This window comes from Agelaius phoeniceus, chromosome 1, assembly GCF_051311805.1.
Source record: "Agelaius phoeniceus isolate bAgePho1 chromosome 1, bAgePho1.hap1, whole genome shotgun sequence".
NCBI classification, from domain to species: Eukaryota; Metazoa; Chordata; class Aves; order Passeriformes; family Icteridae; genus Agelaius; species Agelaius phoeniceus.
The window spans coordinates 34382807-34395031 of record NC_135265.1 but is presented as its reverse complement, the minus strand read 5'-3'; the positions used below and the strand labels follow the sequence as shown (position 1 = coordinate 34395031).

Sequence of the window (12225 nt, the reverse complement as noted above, 5' to 3'; positions counted from 1 at the left end):
ACTTCCCTGCACAGCCTGTTCCAATACATGACAACTCTTTCAGTGAAAAAAAATTGCCTAATACCCAATCTAAACCTTCCCTGGTGCAACTTGAGGCTATTTCTTCTTGTATTATCACTTGTTACTTGGAAGAGGAGACTCACCCCCACCTCATTACAACCTCCTTTCATGTAGTTGTAGAGAGCATGGCATAGTTGGACTCCAAGCAGTAATTCATGTAATTCATGGAGGAAGCAAACAAATCAGATGCATGAATTTCTGCCCTACCTCCATTGGATTGGTGCTTATAGTGCAGAAAAATTAGTTAATCTTGGTGTAGTGACTTGATCTTGTAATATGGGATGACCAAGTCACTTCTGAACTTGTCTTTGAATTAAAAAAAGGTTTTTCTAGACTGGTCAGAGGTACTGTCTTCAGGCCTGTGATCCTACATAAAAGTGCCTGTTGCAGTGCAGAAGCAACTCACTGTCATTGAGCAGAAACTGGACACCAGCCATGGCAGGCTAGCATGCTGTTAAAAGTGAGCTGTCACCTTAATGGTTGTGAGGGTACATGCTGCAGTTCATCACGCTGTTCAGCTGCAGAGTGTCAGCATGGATGAGGTGTGTGATGAGGCAATCCTGAGCAGCTCTGGCATTTACTCACTGCAACTGCTTTGACTCCCACTGTTGTGGGAGCAGTGGTACCTGCTGTAGCATGCTGTTGTGCTGGGGGCCTCCTTCTTTTACTGTGACCCTTGATGCTGTACCAGATAACTTGGACCATGTAGAAATTCAGAGTGTGTTCATACCCACTGTAGAACAGCACTGATGTGTGTGTTTGGTGGCTTTGTGCAAATTGTGAACCTGGTTTCAAAGTGACGATTCCACACGCACTCACTCCTGCTGCCTGCATCACTTTAGATGGATGATGGGCTGCTAGTGCCTCTGTGCTGGGGGATGTAATGCTGAGAGGCAGCAGGGATTTCTGCACCCATCTTGGCTTGTTTTGAATTGTGTCTGTTTTTAAAACCAGACCATAGGTGAATAAACTGTGAAAGCTATTTTGTGTCTGCAGTGATGTGTCTTTTGTTGACCAAAGTTTGATTTTTTTCATGCTTAAGTATCAGTGGAAATGTAACTGAGTGGTTAATATGAGGGTATAGGATGCCTTTTTATTATTTGCATAGATTTGTTGTTTCCAAAGCAGTTTTAGTTCTTCTAACTAAACTTTTCTCCTTTTTGCATTGGGAAAGCAGGAAGTGTGGAAGTGTATAAAGCTCACAAACATGTAAGGAAGAGTTTCAGAATCATTTACTCTAAGCTGAATAATGAAAAATGAGGCCTAGTCCAGAAGTATATAGTGCAAGATAAAGCCTGTGAAATACAGTAAATGGCTGTGTGTTTGTGTGTGTGCTCACCTAAACAACTCCAAGCATCTCTTTGACAGTTGTGATGCCTGCAGGCTGGTGTATGTCTTGTTTCCCTATTTTCTCTTCAGTTTTCTCCTCCATTTGGTGCAGCATTGGGTAGTGAAACAATATAGTTTATCCAGCGATACAGATGGGTCTAAGTGAATCACCTGCACTTTTCTCTTGGTCACTGATAGATGGAGTAGATGGAGGAACAATGCTTAAAGGTTTGAGCTAATCACATGTCAGAAATAGGTGTTGTGGAATGCACGTGTGTATTTATGCCTGTGCTGCAGTATCAGTAGCCAGCATGTGGTCCACAGCATTGCAGAGGGCTGTGTTCAAATGTCAGAGGTAGGTGGGATTTTGAGAAGCTTGCCTGGTGCTCCTTTCCATAGTCTTTCCTTCCATAAATCTTTTATAGTCCTCTCTTTTCTTTTCTTCCATACAGTTGCACCCTGAATTGAGTACCCTGGCTCCCTATCATTTTTCTATATGATCTCTGGCTGTTCCTGTGTCCTCAGACACCGAGATCGTATGGATAACCTTTCAGACCTCAAAGTGCCTGTGAATAAGGAAAGTTAATTTGTTGCTTTATAAATGATTGAATTAATGGCTTCATTACTTCTTTCTCACTAGGCCACAATGTTATATTCCCTTCTGTCTCAGCAAACTGGAGAGATCAGCTAAATGTTTAGCAAGACAGTAATTGATAACATTATGGTAATTTTTCCTCTGCTAATGGGCACTAAAAATTTATTTTCATTTTTATAACTTGAAAATGGTATCTGCTTGCCCGCCAGTAATATGATATTAAAGAGGGGTATAATTCAGAGGCTTTTAGAAAAGCCCAAGTTTATTTTTTATTTTTCAATTTCTTTAGTTTTAACATGGACATGATAGTTTTGGATTTCTCTGAATAATAAGATAGTGATGACCAGGCCAGTGGTGAACTACTTCTATTTGGGCAGAAAAGGGAATTGTGCATGCTCAACAGGACTTTGTTGTAGCAGGGTGATGGCAATCAAAGGCATCTATCTGATGTGTACTGGGTCTTCTACTGTGAGATTGTTAAATTCAGACCTCAAGACTCACACTTGTTGTTAATAATGTGTTATTTAAAGAATAACTACTGGGTATAAGCAAACAGAATATAAACAATTCAGTGCCCTAAATCACTTCTTCCATTTCTTAATTATTTTACAATTTCAGTTTCTCAGAGGACTAGATTAAAGGAAAAAAAAAGAAGAAAAACAAGTTGATTACATTTCAGATCTGCTGTCTTAAAGGGAAGAACTTCTGTGCATGCATTTGTTGAAAAGCTGGAAAAGGAATTACCATTTTGGAGATATTTATACTGAGCTATTTTTTGATAGCAGACATCCTGCACATGGAAAAGTATGCGAAACTACATTTAGCATGAAGCCATGTAAACTGTAAAATCTTAAAGGCTCCTAATTTCAAGATGAAGAGAGTTAAATTATAGATTCTAATAGTATCTATAAATACTTTATCACTCTCTGAAATCTTTGTTTGCCTTTGTTCCTTATGTCTTTCTCTGTAACTTCTTTCCTTTCTACTGTCCCAGTCCTCTCTGTTTTTCAGAGTGCACTAATTCTTTTTACATGTGCTAATAATATGAGCACATCGCCTTAGGCCTCAAATTTACAACCCAGTAATTTCAAGATCTCATTGAAGGTTTACCCTTCTTTGTTTTAAATGTTCCCATGGACTTAGTTACGCAAGGTTACTTCAAAACTCTTTTTCTCTGCTTCCCTTGAGACTGTCTTTAGCCAATATAATATTGGCCCTGTTTCTGTTAACATTTAACTCTTTTTAGAACAAATGAAGTTTATATGTGAGAGAAATGTTTAAAGGCTTTCAAATTTTATTCAGATCTGAATTTTCTCTATGTTAAATATAGCTACCATATTTAGTTCATTTAAAATTCTAAATTCTGTGTACTAGCTTTGTTTTTTTTTTTTTTTAATACTTAGTGCCTGACTCTCCCCTCTGCTATACTACTTTTTAATGATTTTAAATTCCTGTTGCAAAATGATCTATACAGACCCAGATTTATTTTTCTGTTCTGTGCCTGACATAGGAAGCAGGGGAGAGAGGAGGTTGAGCCGATGAGAGCAAAGGACAGCTTATGCTGAAATGAGATTTGGCTTCATTGTGGAACAAGTTATGCTTGTTGACGCTCACAGTCCTTTTCATTTTTACAAGACTGATATTACACTTTTTGCATTTCTGTTTTATGTTTTTCTGGGACAACTAAAGGGTTTTCTGTGGTTGAATTGGAATGACAATTTTTTCTTGATAAAATAACACACAGCAAAAATGTTATTGTGCTTCAGAGAACTGTGTTCCATCAGCATATATCTCCCTAGTTCTTCCTAAATATGTTGTTGTATTCCTGCCTAAGCAAAACTCTGGTTCTGATTTGGGGGTTCAAACTGAAAATTAATCATCTGTAATGAAAATGTGCTTCTTGAAGCTACTGTTGACTCCTGCTATAAAAACTAACAGTATCTAATTTTAATTCTCCGAGTGAAATCTTTAAGTCTTCAAAATATTTTAATATCAGAAACTGTTTAATTCTCCCTAAAACACAGTCTCTAGAAAATATTTCTGACAGAAACAATTTAACTGGTGATGTGAAAGTTCACAGGAGTCGCTGTGGCCCTAACTTCACAAAGCATTTTGAAACCAACAGCCCGGGTCTGTCCAAACCCGTTTAGCGGCAAGCCTGTGCCAAGCAGTGAAGTCGAGGCGATTGTTGGCGGGACGGTTCCCCTCCCGCGGGGGAACTCCTGTGTGCGTGTGGGCAGGTCACTCCCTCGTGGGTCCCACGGGAGTGGCGTCTCCCCGTCCACTGTGTGCACAGTCCCGGATGGATACCAATCGTGCGACCAGGGTGAAGGAGAACTCCAGGCACCAGCGTAGATCCAACTGGATTTGTTTGGGGGAAGTCCGAGGGTCCAAGGAGGGAGGGAAGCAGGGACACCACTGCAGTCAAAGGGAGCGGGTGCTAGAGCGAGCTCGAGCCCCGAACCCAGGTGGGACCAGGGTTTATAAAGGGGATAAGGTAGGCAGGGTCGGGGTACAAATCAACCAGTGGGAAGAGGGCTCAGAGGAGGGGACAAGGTGGGGTGATAGGGGGTACACCTATGAAAATGTGAGGAGAGGGTGGTCTTGTGACAATGTCCAATGGGGGAGTGAGGAACAGGGAATATTCCAGAAAGGGGGGAGTGAATCACAGATGATTGATGTTCATACAGTAGGATCCTCCCAGGGCGCCTCCGCCCCATCTTCCCTGTCCCCTCTTCCCACAATTGTTGAGTCTGATGATGCCAGGATGGCTCTGCCTTCAAGGCTGCACCTGACTGCTCTGCCTGGCCAAGCAGCTACTGTGGGTCATGGTTTGCTCCGTGGTGATCAAGGATGATCCTTTTCAGTTGATGTCCAGTCCTAACTGAAAAGGTGTATTCTGCAAGAGCAAATGGCATTTGTAGACCTCAACTGTTTGTCACCATCAGAGCAGGCAGCTGAGCTATAGCTGACCTGTGTTCTGCCATTTCTGGAGCCGTTTCTCAGGACATACTGGGTCTTATCTCTGGCTTGCTGCCACAGGGAGCGTGAATTCATAGAGTCTTTCAATTTTTAACAGGTTCTGAGTCAGGGCTGTGAAGTACCTCATTGTCCTAGAATTTCCTCATTTGCACCACACTGGACTTTATTTGGAGATTACTGCTAAGACAATTGGAAGTAAAAGCAGCAATGCTAAGTCTAGTCTATTGCTATAACGGTCATTGAAAGACTGTAATAGCAAGGGATGGATGTATATAAATATTTGGTGGTGTATACAGGTAATTTTCATTAGCACTGAAATAGTGTGTTCAGAGAGATAAGACAAAAGCCGTATAAACAGAAAAACAATCAAATGGGATATGGATGTCATGCACCATCCCCTTCCAAAGTACAGCATCTTAGTGGTTTAACTGCAATGCTCTTTGAAAGAACGAGTACCAGTGCAAAGATTATTCAAGATTAGCTCTGTAAAAGTGTATTGCCATAAAAGGGATCATCCATGTCACAGAGAAGCAGTCTCAGAAATAAGCCAAGAGAGTAAATTTGAATACTTGCCTCATTTTTATCTTGACAAAATGTTTTTACCTTTTGAACCTGGTATTTGTTTATTCTGCCTGCGTGCTCCTATCTTCTAGGATTTTGATAAACCTCCAGCATGGGAGAGTGAGAAATTAATGTGTTTCACTTCATCTTCTCCCTGAGGTCACAAGGCAGGGAATAATAACAGTTCTAGGCAGAAATGAATTTCATTAAAAGGAACCTAGTTAACCTATCGCAAGTTATTATTTCTAATATCTACCTTGTTGTAATTTCATGAATTTTGCATGTGTGTGCTGTTCGAAATAGAGGTGGAGGATTGAGCAAATAGAAAATACTAGTACATATTATTAGTACTTATTTAAGACAGAGTAAAACTTACTGTGGGGGAAGGGACTAGAAGTGAAAATAGAATGGTGCCCCAGATTTTCTCATATTATTGTGTTATTGGGTATTTGCTTGCCCTGGGTGAGAGTTCATAAAAAGGTGGAAGGACAGAGAATATGTGTCTATGTGCACATAAGATTACTAGAAAGAGTATTTGACTGGTGAATGCCCTTATGTCCATGTATGTTCACATTGCTTTGTTAGCCAATTTTTACCCTCTCAGGAGTGGAAAGAGATTTTCTTTCCTATTAAATTCCCAGAAATATGACAAAAATTTGTTGAAAACAATAGTTTTCCTATTTTATCTACTGTAGAAATTTTCTCCTTTTGTTGACAAGCATAAGCAATGGATGCTCAATTTGCACCTAAGTTCTATTCAGCAATACTTAAAGTAGTTTTGCTGCTGTGCCTGGTGCTTATTGTTAACTAATGGTTTTTCTCTTCTGTGTAAAAAAAGCCCCACGCTAAATGGCATTTTTTAAAATATGCAACTGCACTTTGTTCTTTGTTTGCCTGTGCAAAATGTGAAATACGATGCCAGTCTTCACTTGAATGCTGCACTGTGATCTGCAGAAATTGCAAAACTTAATTACTTTTACATTTTTGGTTTGTTTTTAATATTTGCCAAAATATGCCAGAGCACATAAAATCTGCTGTAGAATTTGGTTTGAAGGGCTCGAAAGGAGTGCACAGGTGCCGCTTGCACAACATGCAGTGTATTTAAAGTCAGATCTGTTGTAAGTGATACTTTTATAAACCAGAACCTTTGAAAAGTAGAATATTGTCTTTAAAACAACCACATGGCTGTACCTAATAAACTGTGGTAGGGCTCAGTACTTTTATTAGCTAATTAAACATTTGCTGTTTTGAGAGAAAGGCTTTTGGAATGAACACAGATGCACACACCTGAATTTATAACAAAATTAATTCTGTATTTTTGCCATGTTGAAAGGAGGCACATCTGGGAGTGGGTGGGAGAATGTGAAAAGCAGCTTTTCCAATTGCTTAAAAAGAAGCTTGAAGTTTATTTTTTGAGTGAAGTGGTTAGTTTAGGAGGGAGCTCAGCAAGTTCTGAGCTAGACAGGTTTTCCCATTGGTTTACTGAACCTGAAAGAGACACTGATTTATAGGAAACGTGTCTTGCAAGTTCCAGTTCTTGGCTTTCCCTAGATACAAGTGTCATAACACGCACTTCTTACTAAATAAGACCACCATCTGCAAACATCCCCCTGTGGAATTCCTTAGGCATCCTACAGAAAAAATGTACTTTTGGGTACATCTTCCCTTAAAATAAAGCTTTATCTCCAGAAGCATCACTTAATCATTTGGCTAAGAACCTACGTGTTCTTTGTAAAATTCATGAAATAGAAAACAAAATCTGAATAAACGATAACCTGCTGAGCCACTTACATTCACTGTTGTAAATGAAGCTCTAACTTTGTTTTTTATCTCCAACAGACAAACAACAGAAAGGTGAATTTGCCTTAGAGGGCTACACCATCAGAATGAATAATAGCCTTCGGAAGGATGCGAAGAAAGATTGTTGTTTTGAAATCTCTGCTCCAGATAAGCGCATTTATCAGGTTGGACTTTTTTATGTTGACTTGAAATTTAATTGACAAAGCTGTTACAATTCCAGTTACTGAATTAGCATTTCAGTGAAACAACTGTCACTGATATCTTAATGAAAAAAGGAAGCCCTCGCTTGCATATATTGTATATTCATATATTAGGAAAAAAAATCTGATTAAACGTATGTATGTACATGTTCAAATATTATCTTTTTGGTCAAGAGCAAGGAAATCTATCATCTTTATCTATTGGTCATTTCAATATTACCATTTTAATATCTATTGTATAGTGTGTCTGTGTGATTTCTTGGATGAATTAAATAGTAAAAAAAAGTTAAAATATGTATCAGTGTTAAATACATATTGTATTGGTCATGGCTTTTCAAGGAAACCCTACAAAAAGGCACATATCAGCTGTGCAATTCAGAGATCTATCAGCCAGACATCAATATGGAATGTAAGTTTAATAAGTTTTAAATATCTGAGATTGCGGTTGAAAGCCAGTTAATTAAGCTGTCAGGTAGTGTGTTGGAGTCTGACAAGAACATTTTTAAGAAAACTGTACCCAGCAGTCTAAAGAAATTCATGGGTGTCTTCTAATTGTCAAGGGCAAATTTTGTTCATCAGTTCTGGCTTTGACATTGATGAAGAGAAGCAGCTTTTTTCTGCACAGCTGCCAGCTGCTGATCAGAGTTTCAAATCCATCATCCTCTCCTTCAATTACATAAATTTGTCAAAATTAGCTGTACATTATAAGAAGCATCCTTGCAAGAAAAGTACCAGAAGACATGAAAAGAATTGCTAATGGTTTCTTGAGGAAGTGAAGGGAATGTTACATTCCCTCTTTTTTATTGCTAATGAAATTGTAGTTTTGTTTTTGACATTACTGGTAGTAGTTATTAATAAGCATTTAATAGTTTACAGCTGCCACTCCCAAAGAAGCAGAGGAATGGGTACAGCAAGTCAGATTTGTAATTCAAGGTAAGCCAGCCAGTAGAGCAGTTGCCTTTATTGCCAATAATGCTTAGTGACAGTAGTTCTGTCCATTTACTTATCTGTCATGTTAGTACCTGTAGGATTCCCACATATCCAAGTTTTGAGTAGCAAGGCCTAATTTTCAGTTGTATTACAGCTTTTATATGACTTTTCTCTTTCTTCAAGATTTTCGCTTTTCTCCCAGAATACTATTTAGCTTGAAAGCTCTCCCTTATATAAGCTCCTTCATATAAACTCTTTCTTACCCCTTGAACAGTGTAAAAAAAAATAAGCAGAATGTACTGGAAGGAGCAGGTCATAGAAGAATTGTTTTCATTTTGCATAAATTTCTACTTAGGCATTCTTTTCCACTAGATGTTAACTTTTTAAACCACTGTTACCTAGATACAGGATCTAATGCTATTCCTGAGGAGGAGGAAGAGGAATATGATGATGTTGGACAAGCAAACAGTGACCTGATAGATGATAGCATTTATGAAGAAGTTAAAGGTATTGTTGAATTCTTTCTAACTGTGTGACTTGTGGTCATTTTGTCTTCTCTACTTCTAGTTTGATAACTCTGAGTGGCTTAAAGGAAGTGAGTAAAGTAGCACGATGAATATGATACTTTCAGATTTCAGATTTTGCTATGATATTAAAAAAAAAAAGTCTTCAGTTCTGAGTGAGAGAACAGTTTACTTTAGCTGGGGCGTCAAAATAGCACAGAATGTGTAAAAGAAGTGAACTCAGGGAACCTTCAGCTCATTAACATTTTCTGGTATGCAATTTTTTTAAATTAAAAAATTGAAAAGCCTTACAGCTTTTTCCTGGAACATGCCCATTATTTCTTTTCTTTATTCATTTTGGCATTTGTATTAAGCAGAAGTTCTCTATCATTCCAAATGTTACAAGCTTCTGCCTAATACATGGTATTACAATCCTGCAAGAAAGCAATGTGTTTGTTTGAAAAGACTCTGGAAATGAACTGCAAGGAAAGCAACATGAGTGTTGACACTGTTCTGTTTCATGTTTTCCAGCATGGCTATGATGATACAGAAACTTTATACTGTGGATTTTCCAATGTGGTTGAATGATTATGCCTTTAAATGTCCAACTGTATCTGTCAGGTGGCTAAACAAAAGAAAAAGAGCTTGGCAAAAGTTCTTGATTATAGACATTCAAGTACTAGGAGAAAGGTTGCTGTTCTTTATTAAATTTTAAGAAGCTGAAAAAAAAATATCAATTTTTCAGTTATCATTAGTTAACAAGTGATATGACAATTAATAATCACTTTGTATGAAATAGAGTTCTATACCCCTTGCTGTTTGGAGCAGTGCAATTATCAGCAATAATCTGAGAGGAAAAATTAGTTGTTTTATGTGATGCTGACTAACCTTCTGTATCTATTAGGTAGAATTTCCTGACCACTGGAGAAAAGAACATTTTACACTTTGTTTTGATTTTAAAATTAAGGTCATTTCAGTGAATAAAGGGTGAAAAAAACAAGTGTCTCATGAAAATGAGTATCATAAAATTATAAGATATTAATTTATATATCTTTAGGAGCTGTTTTTTGGGTTGTTCCATATCTTTGAATTGTACCTAGATTACTTCAACACAGAATGCATGTTCTGCTGAAGTGACATGCAGTGTGTCATGCATGCTGAAAAACTCTCTGCAATGAATATAAAAACTACATTACTGGGCTTAATTTTAACGATACATCCAAACCTTATTAGAGTGCTTTTTGGATGTTGAGGTTCTTACATTGTATGCTTGCTTTTGCTTTTGTTAAAGAAGCTCTACATATATCCTGGCATAAATTACTCTTTTTTTGAGCTTCAGTTACCTTACCTGTTCATTTGAATGCCAGATAGTACGTAGATCTGGAGCAGTAACACATAAAATACTGGGAGAAGGGCATTGGTTAATATAGACTTTGAGTTCTTTGCTTCGAGCTCTGTCTTCAGTGAATTGCTGCCTTGGTGTGATTCTGTAGGAATTTAGAGTATTTTCACTTACATCCCATTTTTATGACAGTTTTTTGGGAGCTATTATCTCCTAATGTGGCTAATAAACCTGAAATGTAAAAACATCACAAAGAAGGGGTAGTTCAAAAAATTTAGTTTCAGTTTTTAGTTAATTTATTTCCCTGTGATCTTGGAGTGGGCTTCATTTTCATATTATCAAGTAGAGATTATCTTCCTTTATCTCATGCTTTTGCCATCTCATCTATTTGAATTGTGAACTTCTCAGGAAGGATCATTTTACTTCTTACAGTGGAGCTGTAAAACTAAAAAGTTTTGACTCCGATGTGTTGACATAATTAAGTAAAAATAAAGCATGAGTTTGCAATAGATTTTAGGTGATTATTTGGTCCTTTTATCTTCCATAAATGTGCTTTAATAATCATATGCTTAAATGGAATTACAGACTTATGACTCTGAGGCCTTAGAGCAGTCCTTTTCTTCTTAATTCATATCATATTGAAGCGTGTTAGGTGAAATGCTGGTTGACAAACCTCACAGGAGTAGGCCTTATTTGTTTCTTGTGTAGCTGTTCATCTAAACTTGATGGTAAAAGAGTACATTCCAGTTTGGTTCATCTCCTTTAATTAGACCTGATTGGTTGCATTTAATTACACTTGGCTGTCCTTCCTATTTTCCCAGGTAAGTGAATTACACTTTCTTCCTTTCATGGTCAAAGGTGGAGCATCATTATCCCTGCTGTTACCTGGCATAATAATACAGAACAAATAAGAAATCTGGAATGCCTGTTAAGAGAACAGAAAAAAAATTATTTGTACAGCTGCAAAGCTATGCTAAGCTCTGGAATGCAGAAGGCAAACATGCTAAATCCTTGTGAAGGTGGAGAAGAAATTAATCTCCACATTTTTTTTATCCTCAAAGCATATTCATGTTAGAGGATTCTATTCCTCTGTTTTCACAGATCCACTAGCTTTATAAATATTGAATTTCAGGTGTACAGCTCATTGTACTGTGTTATCATTTATTTGGTTATAATTTGCATTTTCTCAAGTGAGTAAAATTTTGCATTTCTGTGGTTTTCCAGTGTTTTTATGCCAGCATTTCAGAAGAAAATTAAGCCAGTTCAGTTGATAATATTTGGTTTGGTATTTGAATAAAGAGTTTTTGTATTAAAAAAAGCATATTGATATTTTTGCATGGTTTTGAAAATTGGGAAATTTTGAGAACTGTGGCAATAATCAGCACTGACACTATATTCTCTAGCTATCTCGTTGCTTAGCTATTTTTTTCTCCTGCTTGTGACAGAAGACAGTGTGGATGAATTTTCTGGGCAGAAGCTGGATATGTTCAAACCAGTGTCTAGAATGCCAACAGACTATTTAGCCTAAAGCACAGATTTCAGTGGTATACACCATGCATATCAGTCTGCTGGCAGGCTGATAGTTGGGAGGGGTACAAAGAGATGTAGGAAATTTAATCTTTTGATCTGTTAAGTCACTTTCTTCTTTAATAGCCCATTCAAATTCATATTGACCATGGAAGGATAATTTTCATGGCTCTCAGTATTAGTCAGTGTTTTGCTGCGGTTATTCAGGTAAAGTAAAAAAAACATCAGAACTTTCAAAGAATTCCCAAGTTTTAAAATTCCTTTGGAAGATTCTTCAGGAAAAGAAATCTTTATGCTGTCTTCAGCAAACTAGGCTTTAGTCTTTTTGGTTTTTAATAAAATCATGGAGGAAAACTTGGCTAAGCAAAATGTAAAATTTCATTAATAAAGGACCAT

At 37.4% G+C, this 12225-nt stretch overlaps 1 protein-coding gene across 1 annotated transcript in view; it reads left to right on the top strand.

Moving 5' to 3' along the window:
* SKAP2 (src kinase associated phosphoprotein 2) overlaps window positions 1-12225 on the top strand; it is a 120628-nt gene that overhangs the window by 72953 nt on the left and 35450 nt on the right. The window contains exons 7-9 of the mRNA XM_054633499.2: window positions 7367-7491; window positions 8397-8460; window positions 8860-8964. Of these exons, the coding sequence (XP_054489474.2) occupies window positions 7367-7491; window positions 8397-8460; window positions 8860-8964 (294 nt within the window). The remainder of the gene's footprint in view (window positions 1-7366; window positions 7492-8396; window positions 8461-8859; window positions 8965-12225) is intronic.